General features: G+C 38.6%; 1 protein-coding gene across 1 annotated transcript; it reads right to left on the bottom strand.

The window, feature by feature from the left end:
* Positions 1–1,544: 1,544 nt before the first annotated feature.
* FCER1A (Fc epsilon receptor Ia) lies at positions 1,545–12,176 on the bottom strand. Its single transcript, XM_067728291.1, has 5 exons — positions 12,074–12,176; positions 11,638–11,658; positions 5,134–5,388; positions 3,374–3,631; positions 1,545–1,898 (listed from the first exon to the last, which is right to left on the bottom strand). The coding sequence occupies exons 1-5, from the start codon at positions 12,126–12,128 to the stop codon at positions 1,711–1,713; spliced, it is 777 nt and encodes a 258-aa protein (XP_067584392.1). The 5' UTR covers positions 12,129–12,176; the 3' UTR covers positions 1,545–1,710.
* Positions 12,177–26,393: the final 14,217 nt, after the last annotated feature.

Genomic DNA, 26,393 nt, shown 5'->3' with positions numbered 1-26,393 from the left:
CTCATATTTTTTCATATTCTTTTCCATATATATTTCTTTTCTTTTTTTTTTTTTTTTTTTTGCGGTACGCAGGCCTCTCACTTTTGTGGCCTTTCCCGTTGTGGAGCACAGGCTCCAGACGCGCAGGCCCAGCGGCCATGGCGCACAGGCCCAGCCGCTCCATGGCATGTGGGATCCTCCTGGACCAGGGCACGAACCCGCATCCCCTGTATCGGCAGATGGACTCTCAACCACTGTGCCACCAGGGAAGCCCTCCATATATATTTCTGTCTTCCTGAAAGTAGGAAATAAATCTCGCACATGAGAGGTGTACTCCTTGCATCTGGAGGTAGAAGGACACCCTTACTGCCAGAGAGAGGGAATTCGGGGCTTAGAAGCCTATATAAACAAACTTGTTACTTATTTTATTTACCACCTCAAGCCCAAACTCTGTTTAGATTCTTCACGAATTGAGCACACCAATCCTAAGCTTCTTTGTCCTGTCAATTCCTCTCAAATGTATCATTTTTTTGTCTAAAAAGTATAAAAGCTGCCTGCTTTGACCACATTTTAGGTCCCATTTCTATGAGACCTCTGTGCACATGAATTAAAAAGTATTTCTTTTTCTCTTGCTAATTTGTCTTGTGTAAATTTTATTATTAGTTCAGCCACAAAAGCTCAAGAGAGGTCAAGGGGAAATTTTTCCCCACCTCAACAAAAAATACCTATATATATTTTTAAAAGCTTTAATAATTATTCTCTGCTTTATGGCCCCAAACATCCTTCGGAGAAAATGGGCCTTGTCAGTCTCATGGATATTTACAAATTTTCCCCTAGTTCACTTCATCCTTATGTTACGTTATTAATTGTTCGAAAACACAGGTAAACTAAAGGTGCTCTGATCCTCCATTGCCTGTTGTGAACTCTTGGTCAGCACTGATAGTATGTTGCCTCTCCTCCCTAATGCTTTCCCCAGGCCCCCACTATAACTGTCTCCATAAGCAGAGGTGGGGTGTGGGTGGGGGAGCAAAGACTGTGTCTTTGTCTGAGATCTTATTCAGTCCTGGATTGTTTTCAGAGTGAGAGTCATGATTATTATTTGCTAGAATTTCACTAAGATGCTTAATTCAGGTGCTGTAAGAGGGTATACAAGATTTAAATTGGGGAGATATTAGAGGAGTGAAACAATCACAGGGAAATCTTAGACTGAGCCTCATCCCCAGAGACCTATGGCTCAAGGCTGCCCCAGGTTCTGCCAAGAACTAGAAGTTCATATGATAGTAAGTTGAAGAGAGAGCATAAAAATGATCAACTTCATCAGCATTCTACCATGTCTTCTCATTCCTAGCTCAGACTTACAATGGAGATAACATTAGAAGAGAGAACATTTCTAATCTAGACCTTCATGGTTCTTGCCTCTAGAAGCAGAAAAGAAATTAGCAAGGCTCAAATACTTAGGAACGTCATGTTATGTGGTTTCATACTTCTTTTATTCAAGTTGTACGTCTCTTTTAATACTAATAAATGAATCTATTCATTCTTTTACTTATTTAAATGATGTTTATTGAGCACTTACTATTACATGCAACTTGACCAGTTTTGATTGGTTTAATGAAGCAGTTCTATAAAGCCTTGCGCACTTGGTACCTTGTGAGATGTGTTTAACAATTAAGAAGCAATTGCTAATGCCAGAAAGAAATTGCTATTGCAGATGTTTCTTGAGCAGTAACATCAGTTCTTTGGGGGTTCTGGTCTGGGCTGTGGGTCCATAAATTTGTTGCCTTTCCTGGTTCTCTTAATCTTCAAGAGAAATGTGAACTGCTGCTGGGTCGAGATAAACAACGCTGTGTCCACAACAAACAGAATCTTCACCAACAATGGGATAAGAAATTGTAGCCAGAAATATTTGCTTCGGGAAGCTGGAGTGGAATCAACAACAAGAAACATAACTCATATTAGAAACTGAAAAATGAGTTTAAGGGTGTCATCCTCCCTCAGAGAAGGACCCAACATGGTCTTTCATTTTCTAGCATGATATGCCATCCAGAAGCAGAGAGAAAACACTCATGAGTTTGAGTTCCTCAGTCTGTGCTCCCTGGAGCCCTAGGGAATCCTGAGTATTTCCCCCACAGCCCCTGTCTAATGGTTTGTCTAGCCATTATGCCCAAGGGGAAAGGTCATAGGAAAGATGGCCACGTCTTTGGAGCTGACAAGACCAACATCCACATATGATTCAGAGGTGGAAAGGAGACAGAATGAGGGCAGGGGGTCACCAGTGCCTTATTTGTCAATCAATCAATCAATCAGTCATCATTTATTGCATGCCTGTTGGGTGAATTGAAGATATTAGACTAGATCATATTTAAGTTGCCTTCCAATTCCACTGTTTTGTGATTCCGTTACTCTATTTGCAAAGTACTGATTTTTTTGTGATTGCTCTAGAATTATAGAACCCTAGAATATTACAGCCAGAAATTACTTACAGATCACTTAGACTGATGGCTCTCAACCCTGGCTGCATATTACCATTACCTGAAAGAGATTTTAAATACTGATGCCCAGGCCTCATTCCAAACCAATTAAATCAGAATCTCAAGGGATGATATACAGATATCAATTTTTTTTTTAAATTTCCCAAGTGATTCTAGTGGAGTCTAGTCCAAATCTTTTATTTTACAGATAAGGGTACTAGAAGCCCAGCAACAATAAAATAACAGGTCTCAAATTAGTGAACAGAGAGCAACCATTAGAGCTTAATTCTGGCTTCTGGTCTCATGCTTTTTAAGATATTAGCATGAGCAAAGTCCACCAAGCAAAAGTCTGATTTCTTCATTGCAAGGCAAGTATTTCAAAGTCTTACTTTTTTATATGAAGTTTGGAAAGAGCAGCCTTTTTCATTGGCTAGAGAGGTAGCCCACCTGCCTATTCTTTCCTCATCAAGCCCTCTCTCTCATCTCCTAATTCACAGGCACACAGCCTATTGACTTGTTGGTTTCCTTTCCCATCCCTCCTAGGCTAGAATAGACTCTTCAAGCTCTTTATAGCTTTTGTTCTTTCAACTTTGAAACTCTCTTTCAATTTGTTAAATATAAATTTCTCCCCAGGAACAACAGATGACTTTGCTTGGCTAGTATTTAACAATCCATTTCACAAATATTACATTTAATATTTATAAAAATTCCATGTGAGCAGGTATCACTGTTGCCATTGAACAAGTAAGGAATCTAAGACAGACTGAGGGATACACTCTACCCCTGGTCCCCTCATTGCAAGTCTAATAGACTTTCCAAGGGATCACAGCTGCCCCCATTCTATAGCTGCTATCACTTTAGGCTCAAATGCTCTTTCTCCTTTCCCCTGCTATGAACTCCTTCCTTTTACTTCACCAACTTACCTTTTTTTATTTTAATGCTGAGGTGATTAGAAGTATGGAGTATCTGCTGAATTATGCCCATGCAGTAATAGGTGCCACTGTCCCCTGCTGTGACGTTGGTAATGGAGATGTTGTGGTTCTCATACCAGTACTTAAGGGCTTTGTCATTCTTGAAGTAAGTCACCTTGTAGACATTCAGATTCCTCCAGCCGTGGCACCTGAGGAAGAGGGGCTCGCCCTCCAACACTATCTCAGCAGAGGCCTGAAGGAGCAGCCAGTCTGAAGAGCATTTTTTATGTCATTTATTCAACAATGATAGATAAAATTAATAATAAATAAAAATAAAATAAAAGTAGATAAAAGAGGTCATGCAGAGAGTGTGTGTCAGAAACCTTTATCATTAACCCATTTCTTGGCTCATAAGGTCAATAAAAAGAAACAAAAAATAATGCTTATAGCCTGTCTCCTCTATTGATAAATCCTCTCTCCAGAAAAGTAATTCTGGGACCACAACATTGCTGACCTTTCTAATGAGCCCACCCATAGAAGGCCTGAAACCCATTATCACACTCAGCTCCATTGTTGCATTTAGTCACTAAGGGGGAAATAAACCCACTATGCCTGGGGAGTCTTAGCCTAGGAGAGTGTCTGTTTTGTCCTCTCTAACCTTATAGGTGCTTCCCAGTTCTATTAGTCACAGTTAGCCCCTGACTTCTTCAGAACATGTATCACACTTTTAATTAGTTATTTGTGTAAGTACTGATTGGATGTCCTTTTCCTCATTGGGCTCTATACTTCAGAGGTCTGGGGCATGCCTGTTCCTTACATCATATCTCCAATGCCTAACACAATACCTAGGAGTTGGTAGGTTCTCAACAAACGTTTGTCAATAATGAGTCAGTAAAATATAAGAGTCAGGTTGCATGGCTAATGTCATTTTAAGAATTGAAAAGCATTCACCAAAGGAGACTTTTCAATGGAAATGTGGCTAGGTTGCACAAACATATTTTATTTAGGAACGATCCTTGAGGACTTTTCTAGAATCTACTCCAAAGAAATAAAGAAGATGTTTTACACTGCTTTAGTTTCTATTTGGAATTTGTACACAGCTGTTGAAACATCTCTTTTTACTCGAGAAAAATACAAAGTATGTTTATGCTCTAAAATATTTTTTTATTTAAAAATATAAAGCAAAATATAACAATGAGCTAGCCATGCAAATGAAATCATTGCTTTGTTCATTAAACATTTACGGACTAACCCACATGTGCCTGAGCATGCTGCACTAATTGTTGACAGTAATAAAGATGAAGCAAACATAAGATTTGTTCTTAAGTAAAAGCAGAGGACATGAGGAATGTACAGAGAGGTGTTTCAAAATGAAGAGTGCAACTTAATATTCAGGTTGTGATACATGGAAATTGCAGAGCAAATCTTTAAATCAATCTTTTGATCCTATTTAACATATACAACTATTTGCAATGTTCACATATCCAACATGCCATTTGACCATAAAACATGCATCTGCACCTATGTAGAAAAGATAGTCAGAAGTGAAATAGAGTAGAGGAATAACACTGGGAGATTGCCAGAATCTTGAAAGAAGGCAGAATGGCTGACAGAAGGAGTAGAGGTAGAAGAAGCGAGATGGACAGGTCTGGTGAGAGACGCTGAGTCCCACCTTGGTGCCCTAAACCTTGGAATAACTTGCTTTCTCCCCATCTTCAGATGGGCCATTCCTCACATGAGAGAACTGATATTTCCATAACCCTGGAACTTACCACTGATGACATCTAGGTACACAGGTTCACTCATGATAAATCCTTTGCTTTGGCATCTGTAGTCCCCACTGTCCTGGATGCTTGCATTTATGATGTCCCAACGTGAAGTTTTTGCTTCCAAAGAGTTTTTGTTGTGGGTCCACAAAGTGGAGTCATCTTCATGAGAATTGTTCCCTCTACATGTAAGAGTCACATTCTCTCCTCTAAATATTCTGTTCCATGGGGGATTCAAGGATACCTTAGATCTCCAGATGGCTTTCAGAAGAGCAGATTGTGGAAAGAGACATAGAAGGGGGAAAAATATCATTGAAAACTGTACAGACTCCAAAGTACAGACATACAAATAGTCAGACAATCAATGGTCAGTCTACCCTTACTTATACCATTGGTGATAAGAAGCTGTCCTGATTCCTAGGATTAAAGGAAGGAGACAAGGGTGTTGTGGCTCCACAGAGCTCCCAACCTAGGGAGAAACATAAGACACAAATGCAGCATATTCAAAAACAAACAAGCAAATTTACTATGTGATGTAGGATAACTCCCTCTAATTCTCTAAATTTCAGTTCCAATGTCTGTAAATGAGGACTGCAGTCTCTTCAGGCAGAGATTATGTCTGTGATGTTCAACCATAACTCAGCACAGTGACTATTACACAGTAAGTGTTCATTAAATATTTATTGAGTTGATGAATGAGTGAATAATGGATGAATTAAGGCATTGGACTAGATGAAATACATGATCTCTCCCAGCTCTAAATTTTTATGACTATTTAACTGTGAGTGAATATGGAATTAAAAATATATGTCAATTCTGGATGGTAGTGAGAAGTGCCAAGAGGATCAGTCTTAAAAGTCTTTCAGGGACAAAGAGATATGGCACAAATTTGAACAGAAACTTTGGAAGCAGCCAGGTGGTGATGAGGAAGAGATGAAGCTGCTGAAAGACTTGGATTCAAGGGACTTATGTTACAATCTGGTCCTTTGTTAGCTGTGTAACCTCCAGAAAATGACTTAATCTGAGTTTCAGCATCCTCAATTATAAAATGGCAATAATAATAACAGTGATGATGGTGTAAGAATTGAAATGAGAACTACAGGCTCTTTGGTGGGGTTAATGGTGGACGCTGGGAGGGCTCATGCCAAGGAATGCATCCGAGAACTTCTGCTGCCAGTGCCTTGTCCCTGTGGTGAGCCACAGCCACTATCTACCCCACCTTGAGCCCCCTGCAGGAGACCCTCCAACACAAGCAGAGCAGAAACAAGAAAAACAACAATCCTGCAGCCTGTGGAACAAAAACCACATTTACAGAAAGATAGACAAAATGAAAAGGCAGAAGACTATTTACCAGATGAAGGAACAATATAAAACCCCAGAAAAACAACTAAATGAAGTGGAAATAGGCAACCTTCCAGAAAAAGAATTCAGAATAATGATGATGAAGATGATCCAGGACCTCAGAAAAAGAATGGAGGCAAAGATTGAGAACATACAAGAAATGTTTAACAAAGACCTAGAAGAATTAAAGAACAACCAAACAGAGATCAACAATATAATAACTGAAATGAAAAGTACACTAGAAGGAATCAATAGCAGAATAACTGAGGCAGAAGAACGGATAAGTGACCTGAAGACAGAATGGTGGAATTCACTGCTGTGGAACAGAATAAAGAAAAAAGAATGAAAATAAGTGAAGACAGCCTAAGAGACTTCTGGGACAACATTAAATGCACCAACATCCTCATTATAGGGGTCCCTATAATGGAGAACAGGGAGGTCCCTATAAAAGGAGAACAGGGAGAAAAAGGACCCAAGAAAATATTTAAAAAGATTATAGTTGAAGACTTTGCTAACATGGGAAAGGAAATAGCCACCCAAGTCCAGGAAGCACAGAGAGTCCCAGGCAGGATGAACCCAAGAAGAAACACACCAAGACATATAATAATCAAATTGACAAAAATTAAAGAAGAAGAAAAATTATTAAAAGCAACAAGGGAAAAATGACAAATAACATACAAGAGAACTCCCATAAGGTTAACAGCTGATTTCTCAACAGAATCTCTACAAGCCAGAAGTGAGTGCCATGATATATTTAAAGTGATGAAAGAGAAGAATCTATAACCAAGATTACTCTACCCCGCAAGGATCTCATTCAGATCCAATGGAGAAATCAAAAGCTTTACAGACAAGCAAAAGCTAAGAGAATTCAGCACCACCAAACCAGCTCTACAACAAATGCTAAAGGAAATTCTCTAAGTGGGAAACACAAGAGAAGAAAAGGACCTACAAAAACAAACCCAAAACAAATAAGAACGTGGTCATAGGAACATACATATTGATAATTACTTTAAACATGAATGGATTAAATGCTCCAACCAAAAGACACAGGCTTGCTAAATGGATACAAAAATGAGACCAATATATATGCTGTCTACAGGAGACCCACTTCAGACCTAGGGACACTTACAGACTGAAAGTGAGGAGATGGAAAAAGATACTCCAAGCAAATGGAAGTCATAAGAAAGCTGGAGTAGCAATACTTATATCAGATAAAATAGACTTTAAAATAAAGAATATTATAAGAGACAAGGAAGGACACTACATAATGATCAAGGGATCAACCCAAGAAGAAGATATAACAATTATATATGCACACAACATAGGAGCACCTCAATAAATAAGACAAATGCTAACAGCTATAAAAGAGGAAATCAACAGTAACACAAATAGTGGAGGACTTTAACACCTCACACCAATGAACAGATTATCCAAACAGAAAATTAATAAGGAAACACAAGCTTAAAATGACACAATAGGCCAGATAGATTTAACTGACATTTATAGGACACTCCATCCTAAAAGAGCAGATTACAGTTTCTTCTCAAGTGCACACAGCACATTCTCCAGGATAGATCACCTCTTGGGTCACAATCAAGCCTTGGTAAACTTAAGAAAATTGAAATCATATCAAGCATCTTTTCCAACCACAATGCTGTGAGATTAGAAATGAATTACAGGGGAAGAAATGTAAAAAACACAAACACATGGAGGCTAAACAATACATTACTAAATAACCAAGAGATCACTGAATAAATCAAAGAGGAAATCAAAAAATACCTAGAGAGAAATGACAATGAAAACATGATGATCCAAAACCTATGGGATGCAGCAAAGCAGTTCTAAGAGGGAAGTTTATAGCAATACAATCCTACCTCAAGAAACAAGAAAAATCTCAAATGAACAATCTACCTTACACCTAAAGGATCTAAGGAAAGAAAAAACAAAACCCCAAAGTTAGCAGAAGGAAAGAAATCATAAAGTCAGAGCAGAAATAAATGGAATGGAAAGAAAACAATTGCAAAGATCAATAAAACTAAAGGCTGATTCTTTGAGAAGACAAACAAAATTGATAAACCTTTAGCCAGACTCATCAAGTAAAAGAGGGAGAGGACTCAAATCAATAAAATTAGAAATGAAAAGGAGAAGTTACAACAGACACTGCAGAAATACAAAGCATCATAAGATACTACTACAAGCAACTCTATGCCAAAAAAATGGACAACCTAAAAGAAATGGACAAATTATTAGAAAGGTAAAACCTTCCAAGATGGAACCAGGAAGAAATAGAAAATATGAACAGACCAATCACAAGTAATGAAATTGAAACTGTGATTTAAAATCTTCCAACAAACAAAAGTTCAGGACCAGATGGATTCACAGGTGAATTCTATCAAATATTTAGAGAAAAGCTAACACCCATCCTCCTCAAACTCTTCCAAAAAATTGCAGAGGAAGTAACACTCCCAAACTCATTCAACAAGGCCACCATCACCCTGATGCCAAAACCAGACAAAGATACTACAAAAAAAGAAAATTACAGACGAATATCACTGATGAATATAGATGCAAAAATCCTCAACAATATACTAGCAAACAGAATCCAACAACACAGTAAAAAAGATCATACACCATGATCAAGTGGGACTTATCCCAGGGATGCAAGGATTCTAAAGTATATGCAAATCAATCAATGTGATACACCATATTAACAAATTGAATAATAAAAAACATATGATCACCTCAATAGATGCAGAAAAAGCTTTTGACATAATTCAACACCGATTTATGATAAAAACTCTCCATAAAGTGGGCATAGGGGGAACCAACCTCAACATAATAAAGGCCATATACAACAAACCCACAGCAAACATCATTCTCAATGTTGAAAAAAGTGACAGCATTTCCTCTAAGTTCAGGAACGAGACAAGGATATCCACTCTCACCACTCTTATTCAATATAGTTTTGGAAGTCCTAGCCATGGCAATCAGAGAAGAAGAAGAAGTAAAAGGAATCCAAATTGGAAAAGAAGTAAAACTGTCATTGTTTGTGGATAACACGATACCCTACATAGATAACCCTAAAGATCTAGAAAATAACTAGAGCTAATCAATGAATTTGGTAAAGTTTCAGGATACAAAATTAATGAGCAGAAGTCTCTTGCAGTCCTATCCACTAACAATGAAAGATCAGGTCAGAACGACCTGTATGCATAAAACTATAAGACACTAATGAAAGAAATCATAGATGATACAAACAGATGGAGAGATATACTATGTTCTTGGATTGGAAGAATAAATATTGTGCAAATGACTATACTACTCAAAGCAATCTACAGATCCAATACAATCCCTATCAAATTACCAATGGCATTTTTTACAGTACTAAAACAAAAAAATCTTAAAATTTGTATGGAGACACAAAAGACCCTGAATAGCCAAAGCAATCTTGAGAAATAAAAACGGAGCTGGAGGAATCAGACTCTCTGACTTCAGACTATACTACAAAGCTACAGTAATCGAGAAAATATGGTACAGGCACAAAACAGAAATATAGATCAATGGAACAGGATAGAAAGCCCTGAGACAAACCCACGCACCTATGGTCAACTACTCTATGACAAAGGAGGCAAGGATATACAATGGTGAAAAGACAGTCTCTTCAATAATTTGTGCTGGGAGAATTGGACAGCTACATGTAAAAGAATGAAATTAGAACACTCCCTAACACCATACACAAAATAAATTCAAAATGGATTAAAGAACTACATGTAAGACCAGACACTATAAAACTCTTAGAGGAAAACATAGGAAGGACACTCTTTGACATAAATCATAGCAAGATCTTTTTTGATTCACATCCTAGAGTAATGGAAATAAAAGCAAAAATGAATAAATGGGACCTAATTAAACTTAAAAGCTTTTGCACAGCAAAGGAAACTATAAACAAGACTAAAAGTCAACCCTCAGAATGGGAGAAAATATTTGCAAATGAATCAACAGACAAAGGATTAATCTCTAAAATATATAAACAGCTCATGCAACTCAATATTAAATAAACAACCCAATCCAAAAATGGGCAGAAGACCTAAATAGACATTTCTCCAAAGAAGACATACAGATGGCCAAGAAGCACATGAAAAGCTGCTCAACATCACTAATTATTAGAGAAATGCAAATCAAAACTACAGTGAGGTATCACCTCACACCAGTTAAAATGGGCATCATCAGAAAATCTACAAACAACAAATGCTGGAGAGGGTGTGGAGAAAAGGGAACCCTCTTGCACTCTTGGTGGGAATGTAAATTGATACAGCCACTATGGGGAACTGTATGGAGGTCCCCTAATAAACTAAAAATAGAATTACCATATGACCCAGCAATCCCACTACTGGGCATATACCCAGAGAAAACCATAATTCAAAAAGACACATGCACCCCAGTGTTCATTGAAGCACTATTTACAATAGCCAGGTCATGGAAGCAACCTAAATGCCCATCAACCGACGAATGGATAAAGAAGATGTGGTACATATATACAATGGAATATTACTCAGCCATAAAAAGGAGTGAAGTTGGGCCATTTGTAGAGATGTGGATGGATCTAGAGACTGTCATACAGAGTGAGTAAGTCAGAAAGAGAAAAACAAATATCGTATATTAACACATATATATGGAATCTAGAAAAATGGTACAGATGAACTGGTTTGCAAGGCAGAAATAGAGACACAGATGTAGAGAACAAATGTATGGACACAAAGGGGAGAAAGCAGGGATCGGGTGTTGTAGGATGAATTGAGAGATTGGGATTGACATATATACACTAATATGTATAAAATAAATAACTAATAAGAAACCGCTGTATAAAAAAATTTAAAAAAGAACAAGTTTACATGATAGTGGCTGGAGGAGTGGCTGAGACACTTAGATGCTCAACAGACATGATTGTTGGCATTAAAGAGGAAAGGGTGACTTGAGAGAATGAAGTGGCATGTGGGAAACTTTTAAATGGGGGGATAAAGGAAGATTATGCAAGGTGGAAGTGGGTTGGACAGGGAAGAGCAGATTAATAATCATTAGAAAATAGATGATGGGATGAAGGGAAAGAGTGAAGGGAGGGCAAGTCCCAGACACATTGAAATGCTGAGGGAACAAGGACAGAGGTCTCACCTGCTGATATGCCATCTGGAGCTGCAAAAAGTCCAGAGAGGATACGTTAGTGTCTATCCCCAGCCTTCTGGACACCTAAAGACTGGGATCTGGAAGTGGTGATGAGGTTTACATCCATGAAGTTTTAAGGGCCAACCATCTTTCCAGGAATCTGACTCAGGGAAGGAAGGAGCTTCTGTCTTTCCTCCCTTGCCCTCTGGAAGATGCCAGCATGATAGCAAGGACCAGACTTTCAGTCCAGCTTCCCCCTTAGATGGTGTTCAGCCCCACTTCCTCTGCTATCCAGCTTGCCTTCCCTACAGAATCCCTGGGAAATTCCCCACGGTTTGCACATAGACTAGAAAAAGTCACCAGTAAAATGATCAACTTTCCCACTCCAGCTGCTCTCCCAATCCATTTTGGCCCCTTCAGGGGTCAGTAACTGATCTCTACTTACAGAAGAGCAGCAGAGCTATCCACAGCAGGGCAGGGGTTCCCATGGCAGTAGGCATTTCCTCTGTGGCTGCCAGGTGCCAACTGGCCTGGAGAGACCTAGGGCCTTAGAGTAAGCTTGAAACTAAAAAGGAGAAGGAAATGTTCTCTGTTTCATATCTCATTAACTCATCAGCTGCACCTAGGTTTGCTTCCTTCTCTGGAGATAATATTCAGGGTGGTGCCTAATAGGACAATTTTGTATTTACCCGCATACTGCACTCTCCATCCCACTTCCGTGTACACATGTGGAATCTAGTGGTAAAGAGGCATAGAGCTAGGCACACGGGCACAGAGCTTTCTTAAACTGTCAATGTATAGCTATGTCATTTGCAACTTAGAAAAGTGGGGTGCCAGGGAGAGCAGAATAAAACAACAACAGTTAATTATTCAACACCTAATATATGCCAGGCACTATGATAAATACATCTGGTATTTCATTCATTTCTCACAATAAACCTATGAAGGAGGTACCATTGTTGTTGACATTTTATAGATAAGAAAATTGGAACTTAGAGAGGTGAAGTAGCTTGTCTTAGGGTATTCCCTAGTAAATGGCTAATTTGGGACTCAAAATATTTAAAAAATCTAATCCCAGAGTAAAACTCTTAATCATGATGATATATTGTTTATGCATGTCTACAAGTATGGCCAGCAATTGCTGAAATTCTGTTGTGGTTCTGCAGAGCTACCAATCCTCTTATTACCTAATTTCCTGCTGATACATTAGTTCACAAAGTCACAAATTTTCATCTGCTTCCCTGATGATCCACTATCCAACCAGCCAAATTAGAGATATTTTCAGAGACTCCTTCTCTCCCATGGGGTCCTGATGGGGCTCACAACACAGGAAGGCAGACATTAAGCCTTAACTTACAGGGATCTCGGTCATATAATTTATTTTATTTTCTTTCCCACCATTTTTCCCTTTTTATCTTTCTAATCTCCAGCACGATCACCCTTTCTCCTCTAAATCCGCATCTGTTCTCCTCCCTCCAGGACCCCTTTGCCTAATTCTTCTGTTTTTTAAATCTAGGTCAGAGTTGGTCACCTTCTTCCAGGATTTGGTATTGATAGTGATACTGGAGATAATAACCCCATAAATAGCTACAATGGTTTGCCCTTTACAAAGCTTTTTCATATGCAGTGTTATTGTTTGGTCCTTGGCAGAACTCTGAAGTAGGCAGAGGCAGTACAAAGTAAGCAAGGCCCCATTCTATCATGCTATGCTTTTCCTCACAGACTCTTGAGTTAGGTCTAATGAATTAAACATAAAGTCACTGCACGTAAAGATCTAACCAAAGCTTCCAGCTTCTATGAAATTAGAGAATATGGGGCTACGGATTCATAAATAGAAAGTTTCATATAAGAAAAATTGTGACTGGTCCCAGGTCATGCGACGTTTTAGTGACAGATCTTTAAAGAAAGAAGCCATTTATTTTGGAAAGCGTAAGTATTTAGAGATCTGAATTCAAATACTCCTAGTATTTATGTGATTAAGGTTTACCTGTAAAGTAGGGACAATAATGGTATCCAGGTCATGTCTTTATTATGAGGTTTAATAAGATAATAAATGTGTAAAGTGCATTACACAGCATCTGATATGTAAAAGCTGCTCAGTAAATCGACCTTTGCCCTCCTTTATTATCATTATTTATTAAAGACTCAGGAGAAACATGCATTTCAACAGGGTTAAGGCAATCAGCAAATACACAGGATGCTTGATTTGATAACCAGTATCTTAACGCCAGTATAATTTATGTAAGCAATGTCACTCCTCTCCATAGTCACGAAGAAGGGAGCATGATAAGAGAGAAGAGAATGGAAAAAGTTGTTTGCCGGTGGGGGCGGGTGGGGTGGGGAGGAGAAAGAAATGGGGAATATGCAATTTTTGAGGCACTGTCAGAAGGCAGTACGTATTTGAATATATCAAGATCCTGGAAGAGACAGACAGAAGCTATTTCACCACTTTGCTGAGTTTGTCCAGGGGAGTTATCAGATATTCTTTTTCCCTAGGACAGCGATTCTACAATAAAATTGTCCTTCAGAGACGATCACTTTCCTGTGACTCAAATAATCTATTTTACAGCTTCCTCCTTCAGTTATTCCCTGCTTGAATGGGAGGTAGACTGAAATTCATCAAGACATACTATTTCCTAGCTCAGAGAGTATAAGCTTTGGAGTTGAGACACTACTTTCATTTCCTCCACCATCCTAAAGACTTTTTTGCTTCAGTGTCCAGTAGTGAAATGAAGGTAGTATTTTGGTAGCAGTAATGGCAAACATCAGCAGATTCAACAAAAGTAGTTCACTAAAAAAAAAAAAAAAAAAAGTAGTTCACTAAAGCTCAAAAACAAAACAAACCATGCATTCATCAACCTCTACAACAACAACAAAATCAACAATATCAACCTCAGAAAGAATAAACTATACCCTAAATGCCATAGTACCCAAAGGAATAAAATGAGTATTCAGAAAGGACAACACTTAAGATTAAACCATAGTACTACTCCACTCTGCCATAACTGGTTGATGTGCCAGTTGAATTCCACACATCCTTTATCTTATTAAAAAAAAAAAAGAAAAAGTTCTCCAAATTTTATATCCACTGTCTGGGTGGAATGTGCTGTTGATTCTTGTATCCTGCTTGTCAATGTCAGGAACATGTGTTCACTGGGATCAATAGTTTGTGTCTTAACCTCACTTCTTACTACAAGCTTTGAACCCGGGTACTCATGTGTTCAACACTCATAAACAGCATCTCTATCCCCAAATTTTGACCTGTTACTGGTTCTCAGAAACCTTAATCTATTCTTCACTTTGCAGCAGTGGGGAAATGAAACTCAGTTGGCCATGCATGAACTATAGGGCCTATCCACTGTGACGTGTCCAGAGTAAAAGGCTTTTGCCAGGAACTTTGATGATTTGGGACATGATGGCAAGGGAGGGATCAGTCCATAGTGTGTCTGAGCCTTTGTTCCTTCCAAAACTGGGAAGCAGAAGAAAAGCTAATCTACTGGCTTTTTCCTCTCTGTTTTCCAGTATCAAGCAAGGTCGATATAAAATTGGATATGAAATGATGAAACAGCAAAACAGCTCTCTGTGTGTATGTACCCGATAAATACTGATTTCTTTCTGAGGACTGGTGGGAACAAGGCTAAGTATGCAACATGCCTTATCTACTTGGCTCCTCCTACCAACGTTATGTGGTTAAAGAATGAGGAAACTAAAGCACAGAGAGGTTAAGTGACTTGTCCAAGAACATGCAACTGCTAAGTCGAAAAGTTACAATGGGAATCTGGCTGAAGAGTCTACACTCATGACCACTTCTATATAATATGTATCCTTATTCATCCAATCTACACATTGTCCTTAAAGTCGACATGGGTTCATAGTCTCCATTCAAAAATTTCATGGATTCCAAGGATCCATAACCCACCCACAAATGGAGAATCATTGATCTAATCCTACCTCTAGAAATTGTAGAAAATGCAGTCCTACGATTTTTTCTTGTTTTTGGAAATGGCATTTCAATCCACAGCCACAATGCTATGAGCACTGTGGACATACTAGTTATGTATATTTCATTGATGTACCTAAAAAAGAAGAGAGAAGAGAGAGAGATTCTTGCCTTTTTACTCTGGATTCTTAGGGCAAGGAGGACACCAGCTCCTGCCACCTTGAATAGGAGTCTGCTCAGCAAAGAGCTCTGAATAGCTGGTGCTGACTGCCCGGTGAATTTTCACAATAACATCAGTGGCTTTAATACTTTTAAAATGTCTTGATTTGAATGGTTACCTGCTTTGGGTGGATCATCAAGAAATAAATAGAAGCTCCTAGGACTCCCAAAGTAAATGCACTCAGGAAGAGATGGAGACAGGGGTTATGCAAGCTAAAACTTTAGGTGTGGACAGAGATTCTTCCCCCGGAAAAAGAAAAATGAGACTTCAGGAAATAATCCCAAGGTTGATAATTTCCCTTCCATTTTTTAGAGACTAACTTCTGTCTATCGTGGAAGGGAGAATCGGTGGAATTTTTCACAGAAATAAGGATTTGAATGGAGACTAGTTGTAAAATATACTTCTGACACCTGATTTTATTTTATCTTTTTATTTCGAAAAAAGTATTAATTTATTTATTTTTGGCTGCTTTGGGTCTTAGTTGTGGCATGCAGGACCTTTCGATGTGGCACGCGGGCTTCTCTCCAGTTGCAGCATGCGGCCTTAGTTGCCCTGCGGTATGTGAGATCTCAGTTCCCCAACCAGGGATCGAACCTGTGTCCCCTGCACTGGAAGGCGGATTCTTAACCACTGGACCACTAGGGAAGTCCCCTGACACCTGATTTTAATAACAAAATATGCTATAGCTCAAATTCAAAAGTGATCATACTATTTGGGTATTACAAATTGATATTGATAGAGCTAATATCTTACAGACTACTTATAGACAATATTCTACAGATTGGTTATAGACAGGTCTACGAGATAGCCAATTAAAGGTCATCAGTGGAAGCCTAGAGGTCAAAGGGTCTGGGTCAGGTTCATGGTCATGTACTGAGTGAACATAAAAACGCAGTACACTGGGAAAAGATTTCCTAACTAGTGATACAATTCTGAGGTATCCCCTAAACCTATAAAATACAGAGAAAATCCTTGAGTAGGTCTCCTAAAATTCCTCCAGGCTGGACCACTAACTGAGCCTAATTCCTACTTTTTTATAGAGTATATTGTGGGCAGCTGGAGTATCAAACTGCCTGTCTTTGAGATGTGAAACCAGTTATTCACCTTCCAATTGAGGTATCTCTGCAGGGCCTTGCAGTTAGGAAACAGTCTGAACCATAAGGTGCACTCAGGCAGATTGACCCGGACCTTTGCCTTATAAATACTGTGTTCCAGCCAAGGGACCCAGAGGGCCTCCGGCTTGCCTTCCTGCCTTCCAACAGATAACAGACGTTAAGTGAGCTGATCTTTTCTTCAGAGTAGAGAGAAGAGAATTATAAGCCTGCTGAGGAAGATTCCTAGGGAGAATGATGGCATTTAAAAAAAATTTGCTTTTTTAATGCTGGACTATCATATTAAATTTTAAAAATTAAAAGAAAAAAATTATTATCCAGGTATATTTTAAAGAGATTAAGAGTAAGACTGATTAGGCGTCCAGGCTCTGAGCAGGCATTGGAGTTTGATTCTCAGCTCGGATCACGTATTGGCTTTGTGGCTCTTGTCAAGTTACTCAGTCTTTCTGTGACTCAGCATCCTCTCTGGTAAAATGGAGATAGTAACAGCACTTGTTGAGAGTATTAAATGAGTTAATATAGTGAAAGATTTAGAAGAGAGGCTGGTAGATAGTAAATGCTGTATATGATAGTTATTACTGTTATTATGATCATTTTGTTAGCAGCCTTTGGACTTGAGAGCAGCAGAGAAAGAGACTCCTGTTCATAGGAAAAAGATTTGGAAAGGTTACCGGTCCAGAAGGCAAAAACCCTCCTCAGAGGGTGCAGCCCAGATCACACAGGAGCAATTGTGCTTCAAGCAGACCCTATCTGCACTCACAGGCTGGGGGGCTGGAGGGGAGGAGCTGCTCTGTGGGGGTCCTGAGATCATTCCCAGGTGCGAGTCTAGACAGAGAAACCCCAGTCTTGCCGAGTCAGCCCTCAAGCCATGTGCAGTGCAGGCTAGATTTATTTTAAGCTTCCTTACAGAATTACACAGTTAAAAATGGAAACAACTTTCTCTTAAAGGGATTCTTAAAGGAATCCCTTTTAGGCTGTTAGCAGATAAGGACAAGAGGTCTTAATCCAGCCAAGGATATTTGCATTTTAGTAAGTAACTTTCGGAAGCTGGGAGGAGTTGCTTGTTGCTTGTCTCAGTGATGGGTGTGCAGGATACATTTTTAGCATTTAGAAGGCAGCCCAGTGTCCTGTAATACCCAGGACAGGCTTGCATAATAAAGAACTTGTTCTGCCTTTGCAATGCTTTTGAATGTCCAGCCAGATATTTTATAATTATTTGAGCCTTGCATCTGACTGCTTGACAAATAATGCAAAGTATTTTTACTTTTTTTTCATATATACTGGATTTTACAGGAGAGAAACTATTGTGTACACTGAGGGAAGATTATTCTTTGTGTTACTTGAAAACTGGGTTTGCCTCTTGGTGGGTGTTGAGCCAAAGGATACAACCAAGCCAAAAGATTGGGAGAAAGAAGGATTTATTATTACTTGCAGCAAAAAGGAGAACACGGGGGATATTTCCCAAAGCAGTGTCTCCCGGAACAGCAAAAATTGGGAAGTTTTAAGCTAAGGTACATGCATATTCGTGAAGGGGCTCGAGCAGAGGAGAATCAGCATAGAATTGGGGTCAAGGTCAAGTCCAAGCTTTAGTTGATTGAAGTCACAAGGGTCAACATCATCATTCCATCCTCCACCTTGGTGGGGACCTTAGTTCCTGCAGAACTCAAAGACTGTATCAGATTGTCATGTATATCCCTTGAGGAGGAGCTAGGACTCTGTTTTATAGCCGTACTATTGTTTCTTGACTGCTTTTCCTTTATTTCTTCATTCCCTCACTTCCTGATTACTGAGATCTGCTCATGGGCAAGCATTGTGGCCAAGCTTAGTTCACAAGATGACTTAGGCCAAAAATGGCTTCTCTTATGTCAAGAAAGCCATGCCTGGTTCTCTTTCTATGGGGAACCCCTACCCTATCTGCTCACATTTACTTTTCCTGGAACAGCATCCTTGAATTTTTCACTGTTTGCCAAAATCAGATCACCAACAGCTACACTGTTCCTGATCATTGTATTGTTACCAAATTAGTCAGCTAGACCCCAGCAGGGTCCTGGCCTGGGCCAAGACCACTTGTCTCAGCCAGGGAGGTTCTTTTTCTGCTTGGATTTGTGCAGCCAACAAGAAAACTGATGCTGAGGCTGGAACAGCACAAACTTTATTCAATGGCCAAAGAATGAAGAAGCAGGAACTTTTTGCAAATCAACTTCTCAATCCAGTTCTGGCAAAGACACCAAATATATAGGAGGGTCGAGGTAAAAGGGAGGGAAATCGGAAAGAGTGAGAGGAATATTCATGAGTTATCCAAGCACAGGGGTGTGGTTTGGACCTGAAACTGATGCAACACTCCTGTTCAGTCCTTGTATGGGCTTTTCCAGTTGTTGTCATGGCAATTGTCAACTGTCATGGCACCTGTGGTGTATCATTTAGCATATGCTAATGTTTACAATGAGCATATAATGAGGCTTAAGGACTACTAGAAGTCAAATCTTCTGCCATCTTGGACCTAGTTGTTTCTAACCAGTTCTTGTTTTTCTCTGTACAGCTTCCTCCTGAAACTTAGATAACAGTAATTGGTTTCTTGGAGGGAGGGGCAGGGGTATGACTCTGGGGTAACAGCCTTGGTATCAGTATCACCAATACCTCACTATCATGTTAGGCTACATTTATAGCTGTCATATTCATCATGGATATATTTTCTTACTATAAAGTCAATTCATTTTATTTCTTTTTTATATTAAGACTGGGAATTATATTGATTTTTTTTTTTTTTTTGTGGTACGCGGGCCTCTCACTGCTATGGCCTCTCCCATTGTGGAGCACAGGCTCCGGACGTGCAGGCTCAGCAGCCATGGCTCACGGGCCCAGCTACTCTGCGGCATGTGGGATTCTCCCGGACTAGGGCACAAACCCGTGTCCCCTGCATCGGCAGGCGGACTCTCAACCACTGCACTGCCAGGGAAGCCCCTATACTGATTTTAAAATCTATATGCGTGTGTAGTTAGGAGCGATGAATCCAGTTTCAGGTGCCTGAAACGTCCACAATTTGGGGTGTCTTCCTTAAAAAGTTGAATAGAAAATTATGAATAAAATATTAGGTATTAGAATGACTACTTATTTAGAAAAAGAAAGCAAACTACAACAAACTGCTAAATGTAAAAGCTGGAAAATGACATGAACATTATAAAATCCAGAAATAATTTTCTTTTTCTATATATCTTTACTACATACACTGATCTCTTCTTCATTAGACGGTTATATTGTAATATCACTTTTTATAGAGTGTTGGGAAGGAAAAAACTTTCCTCTATCCTTCTAGATTCTTCAGGCTGATCTAAGAATTAAATTGACATGAGACAAATTAACAGGAGAAAATCAAACAAAAGTTTAATATTGTGTATACATGGGAAGAATCCAGGAACACTGACTCCAGATATTTCAACCTTGTCTTCCTTCACTGCCCACAAATTTCCAGTGCTGAGTACTGGGGGATGCATTCATGCTTCAGTGTGACCTTTGCCCCTCCGTCTTTGTGTCCGAAAGTCAGGAGAGCTGGCTCTTGGTGGCGTTTGCTTGGAAGCCATTTCTATACCAGGGTGACTTGCAATACCTTCCCATACCTGGAAGTGACTGTGAACCGTGTACATCTATTACACTAAACCAGAACCAAACAAATCCTTAACTCAAGTTCATCTTGGCTGGATCCCAAAAGCTTTCTGCAGCTACTCTCATGCTGCCAGTTAAAAAGGAAGCATGACAGAAGGAAGTCTGATGGGGAAAAAACAGTGGTCTTATCCAAACGTGGCTAAAATATCTTACTTTTGCAAATTTTATAAAAATATTTGACCTCTTCCAGTATCTTGGAGGGGCCCATGCAAAAGAGGGGTCATGAAGTTTAACTTTCATTAGCTTCACCATAACTCCAACTCTGCTAGGTGAGTTCATAATTTCTTATCAGCATAGCAAAGAAAGTGTTAGAAAATATAGACCATAAAATGGGGTCTGGTAGGATTTGAATACCACTGGTCTAGATTTTGAAGAAGAGAAAAGGGTCAGAAGGTGAAATAGGGGACTTAAAAATAGACAGTTCCCAGTGAACTTTTCCTTTCCTTCAAAACAAGCAAGATTATCATAGAAGTTCAAGAAAACATATGAATATTGAGTGTCTGACCAAAAATTAAAATGTATAGTCTAACATGTGATGTGAACATTGGACTAAATATTGGAAATAGGTGCAATGTCAGAAAATTTAGTACCTTCTAGTGGCCATTCCTATAGGCCAGTGTTTCTCACAATCAGAGATTTGAAATTTTTTTAAACAAGAAAATATGTACATTTTTCATTAGTGACAATCTAAACAAATTAATATAACTACGTTATGGATCATCCACATGACCGTTTCATAACCAGAAATTGTCACTTGATTTCAGGGCCTACGTTTGCACTATTTTTTTTTTTACAATTTAAAACTACATCAAGTGACTGTCAAATTAAGTCATGCTGTACCCATGAAAATAGGTTCAATTAGAGAAAAGTGGAGAGAAGAGTGAATCAACATAAGGCCCACAACAGAATAAACTGCAGAACACAAAACAGTCCTCTTTATCGCAGCTAATACCATAGTCACATCGCAGAAATACACATAAAGAAAATCCTCTCTTCATAAGACCCATAGGGCAACAGTTAATTAGAAGGAAAGTATAATGGTAAATATGAAATAAGTAATTTTAATATTTCCAATTTCTAACTTGGATTTATACCAATTTACTATATATTTTCAGTAATGTCAGAGTGCTAATCTTATATTTATGAGAAAAAGAGAACTACATGGAATTATCAAAGCCCACCTCATAAAAGTCAGCATTTGAATATAGATTGCTGGTAGAGTTTTGGTTAATTATATGCCCCGATTTCTCAGAGTGAACAAACTTAAGTCTTCAAGTCTATTAATATCATTTGTACAATATACTTTTCCAAACAGGCAATCCCTGAACTTGAATTATTATGGCCAAATATAGGAATGACTTAAATATAGATACAGAGCTGATAGTTGATCATTCTACCATTAAACCCAACACAAAATAATTTTGTTTTAGCACAAGAACATTAGTCCTCATATACATTCACTTCTTTATTTGTTCAACAAATATTTATGGCTAAGCATTCTGTTATTTGCTGATAATACAAAAGAGAATTAGATAGACAAGCTCTTTTCCCTCATGAGGTAAAGTTTCTGTTGGAGAAGATAGACAATAAACAAGTAAACAAATAAAGTTTACAAAAAGTAAATAATGTTGCTATACAGAATCACAAGAGTAACATTTTAGATAGGATGGTTAAGGAAGGCCTTTCAACAAAAATGACTTAAAGCATAAGATAGAAGTGACCGAGAAAAAGCTGGAATAAGACTATTTCAAGCAGTGAGAAATTCAAAGTCCCCATAACAAGAAAAACTTTAGAGAACGCTAGGAATTAAGAGAAGACAAGTAGAACTGAAGCACAGTAGGGAACAAAGGGAGACTATGTCATAAAATGAAATTAGATACGTATATAGGCGCCAGTTGGCGAGGGCCTAGTAAAACAAGGTAGAGTGTCAGGATTTTACTTGAAGGGTAGTGAAAAGCCTCCAAACTCTTTTAAGCAAGGGAATACACAGACACACACGTGTATACACACACACATACACAAATGCTTGTGCATTTCCTTGCTTTAAATGGTTAGATGGGTTTTCATGTATATATATATATATACACACATACATACATATTCACACTGTAGCTACGTGTGATAAATATTTTTTGAGTGGCTATTGGGAGATGGTTAGGAGACAATAAAATGCAATGATAGATTGGCCTAGAGAAGGAGCAGTGGAAATAAAGACAAGTTGATTGGTATGAGATGTATACTGGTGATAGTATTATCAGGACTTGCTGATAGATTAGAGGGTGAGGAAAACATGAAATATGATTCCTAAGTTTCTGGCTTTAATCACTGGGTAGGTGGTGATACCATTTATTACGTGGGAAGGTCTGAGGAAGCTCCAGATTTAGGAAGGAAAATCAAGTCTTTAGTTTGGAGATGTTGTAGTTTGAAGTGTCTTTGTGATATCTAAGTGTTTATGCTAAATGAGCAGATACAAGAGTTGGGAGACCAGAAGAAATGTCTGGACTAGAAACATAAATTTGTAAGTCACTGGCATATGTTTAAAGCCACTGGAATAAGATGAGGTCAGCTAAAGAGAGAGGAAGAACAACTAGAAAACAGAGAAGGTCTCATGACAGAGCCATAAGGAATTCCAATATTTAGAGGATGGGTAGAAGGGGAAGATCTAGAAAAGAGACTAGAGGAAACAGCCAGTAATGTAGGAGGAATACTGAAGCTGAAAAGATAGTACGGTTCTAGTGGAAATGGTTGATTATATTGAATCTTATTGAGAGGTGAAGTAAGATAAGAGAGTAAAATTATTCTTTGGACTTAGCAATACAGAAATTTTGGGGACCTTAGCAATGGCAGTTTCAGTGGATTAGTATGTGTGGAAGTCAGGTTGAAGTAGGTAGAAAAGTAAATAGGAAGTGAGAAAGTAGAGGTAGCATGTGTAGACAGTTTTCTGAGTTTTGAGGTGGAATGGTAATATAGGAAGATGTGGGTCAAGAGAGGGTTTGTATTTTATAGGAGATGCTAGATCATATTTGTTAGCAGATAGGAATAATGTAGTAAGCAGAGACAGAGAATGAGGGAAGACAAGGTTAAATAGTTAAAAGAGTTAAGTCCTTGAATAGGCAAAAAGGGAGAAATGATTTTCACTCATTCAACTCAACAGTTCTTGAACATAACACAGGTGTTTTTGCTATAACATCAGATGCATTGATTTTAAAAAGTCCTTGCATTCTGAAAAAACATACTAAAAATAACAAGTCTTTTGGGAAAAAAAATATTGTGGCAGATCATGCAAAACCTATAACCAGAGCACTAACAAAAGCATTAGGGTTTCTACTGAATAAATTAAATGGCTAAAAAGATAATGTTATACTCATGTAAGGTGTTACTAATAGGGGGAACTGGGTGTGTGGTGTATATGTACTATGTTGTCAATTTTTCCATAAATCTAACACTGTTCCAAAAAATAAAGTCTATTAAAAAAAAGATATGTTAAATTTCTAATTAAATGAATAAAATCAATAATAGACATAAGGTTTGATCTTCTTCAGAGATAAAGGTAGGTTGATAGAAGAAGGTCACAAGGAGAAAATGCACACAAGCCAGAGAAAACCATTTTAAAACTCTCTCAAGACAGACATGCGGTAAAACTAAGCCAAGAAGAAAAGCTTAAAGTGAATGGTTATTGTGTAGGGTACCCTATTCCTTGCTGAGTTCCATTGTTCTAGTAAGATCAGTGTTCAGCTACTATTCCTTCATAATAAAAGAACATTAACATGCTCAGAAAAATCTTGTATGAACTCACTTCCACATTATATTAACATATATTGGTTTACCAATAGTATGTGGAATATTTGCATTTCGGAATCGTCCATTGTATCACAGAAACTGTAGTGTGTTTCTTGACTTGTTCAGCAGCTGCTACATGCATAGCAATATACTGAGTACTGTGTAGGGTACAAAGATGCATAAAAGGGAGGTCCTCTAACCACATTTGACTTTATCAAAATCTTGATTTCCATAGGCAGAAATAATAAAGGAAAAATTGTAATGTACTTCTTTCAAAACAGTTGAAAGAAGAATTATACTTCTTTCAAAACAGTTGTGTCAGGACTTCCCTGGTGGTCCAATAAAAATAATAAACGTGTAGCAGCAACAATAATAATTGTTAACACTTACTCTATATCAGAGTGCTTTATGCCATTTAATACTCGCAAGTATTTAATACCTATGAAGTAGGTACCCTTAGCGTTCTTGTTTTCCATGAAGTAGAGAGATCATACAACTAGTGAATGACAGAGCCAGGATTTGAAGCTCAGAGGTTTGAATAGCTAGGTTCTTAAAAACGGGAAAGGAAGGCATTCAGTGGGGTGCCCCAACACCTTTCCCACAACATTTGGGATTATCAGATCATTCCTTCCACCTCCAATAACTTGAGAACTCATGGCCATCTTTTGCCTTAAGGTTTATGAAGCATTATTCTGGAAGAGTATCTAATGCTGCTAGAGCTTACAGGAAAAGTCCAGAAAGGAGTGATGGACCTGAGGGGTTGCATGCTAGGAGTTACCTTGTATTTTGTCAGCATTCTGTGTGGCAAGGCTAAGCAAATATCCCATGGGTTAGGTGAGCAAAACAGAAAGTAGTAGGGGCATGCCATCTTGCCTATCTTCCCCCAAAGAGTCACTCTTAGGGTGATGGGCACTCCAATAAGAAGAGAATGTGGAGTGGGCTGCCTGCAATCAGAGCTGAAGTAAATGAGCCTTAAATGGATAGGCTGGAACTGTTCAAAAAATGGAACATAGGTTCCTCTGAAAAGCCTAGAGGTACTCCTACAAAAGCACCTACTTTTGGATAACTGAGAAATGAGAAAGAACAATCAACAATGCTAAAGAAATCTTGGCAACTAACGAAAAGAGTAAATTACCACAACTGTACCTCCACTTATAAGGTGATATTCATTTCAGGAATAGCAGTGACAACAAAACAAGGAGCTGACAGCTAATACACTGTGGATATTGCTTTTTGTTCTCCATTCTCTCTTCTCACCTCCCAAAAAGGAAGTGGCTGATGTTGGGAAGAGAAAGGGGTATGTGGTGACGACACTTCACCCCCCAACACATATCAAGCCACTGGAGCCATAAGCCTACTCTATGCTTGGGAGAAGGTGGAAGGATAGGGGATGATGGAGACTGGAGAGAATGTCAAATAAAATATAATTTTTTTGGAAATAACAGGATTGTGTTTAATAACTCTAATGAGACAGTTTTAATAACACAAAGTAATTAAACTTTATGAGGTACTTCTCTGGTGGTCCAGTGGTTAATGCTCCATGCTTCCACGACATGGGGCACGGGTTTGATCCCTGGTTGGGGAACTAAGATCTCACATGCCATGTGGTGTGGCCAAAAAAAAAAAGTTTATGAAATTGGTTTAAGATGTCATTAAGGGAGTCTGCTGCCCAACAGGAATGAGGCCACAGTAGGAGTTATCGAAACAAAAAAACAAACAAACAAAAAAAATTTCCTGTTTATACCACACAAATTGAGACTTCTTTCAAAACAGTTGTCTTGGGACTTCCCTGGTGGTCCAGCGGTTAAGACTCCACACTCCCAATGCAGGGGGCCCCGGGTTCGATCCCTGGTCAGGGAACTAGATCCCACATGCATGCTGCAACTAAAAGGTCCTATGAGCCGCAACTAAGACCCAGGGTAGCCAAATAAATAAATATTTTTTAAAAAAGTTGTGTCTATGAAATGGAAAGGTTGGAATACATGAATTCTAAGGTCTTCTTCAGGTCTAACATCTGAGCAATTTTTTGCAATTAGGATTGTAGGAGTTCAAG

Source organism: Pseudorca crassidens, chromosome 2 (assembly GCF_039906515.1).
Source record: "Pseudorca crassidens isolate mPseCra1 chromosome 2, mPseCra1.hap1, whole genome shotgun sequence".
NCBI classification, from domain to species: Eukaryota; Metazoa; Chordata; class Mammalia; order Artiodactyla; family Delphinidae; genus Pseudorca; species Pseudorca crassidens.
The sequence above is the reverse complement of the archived record's forward strand: the minus strand, read 5'-3'. Positions and strand labels throughout refer to the sequence as shown.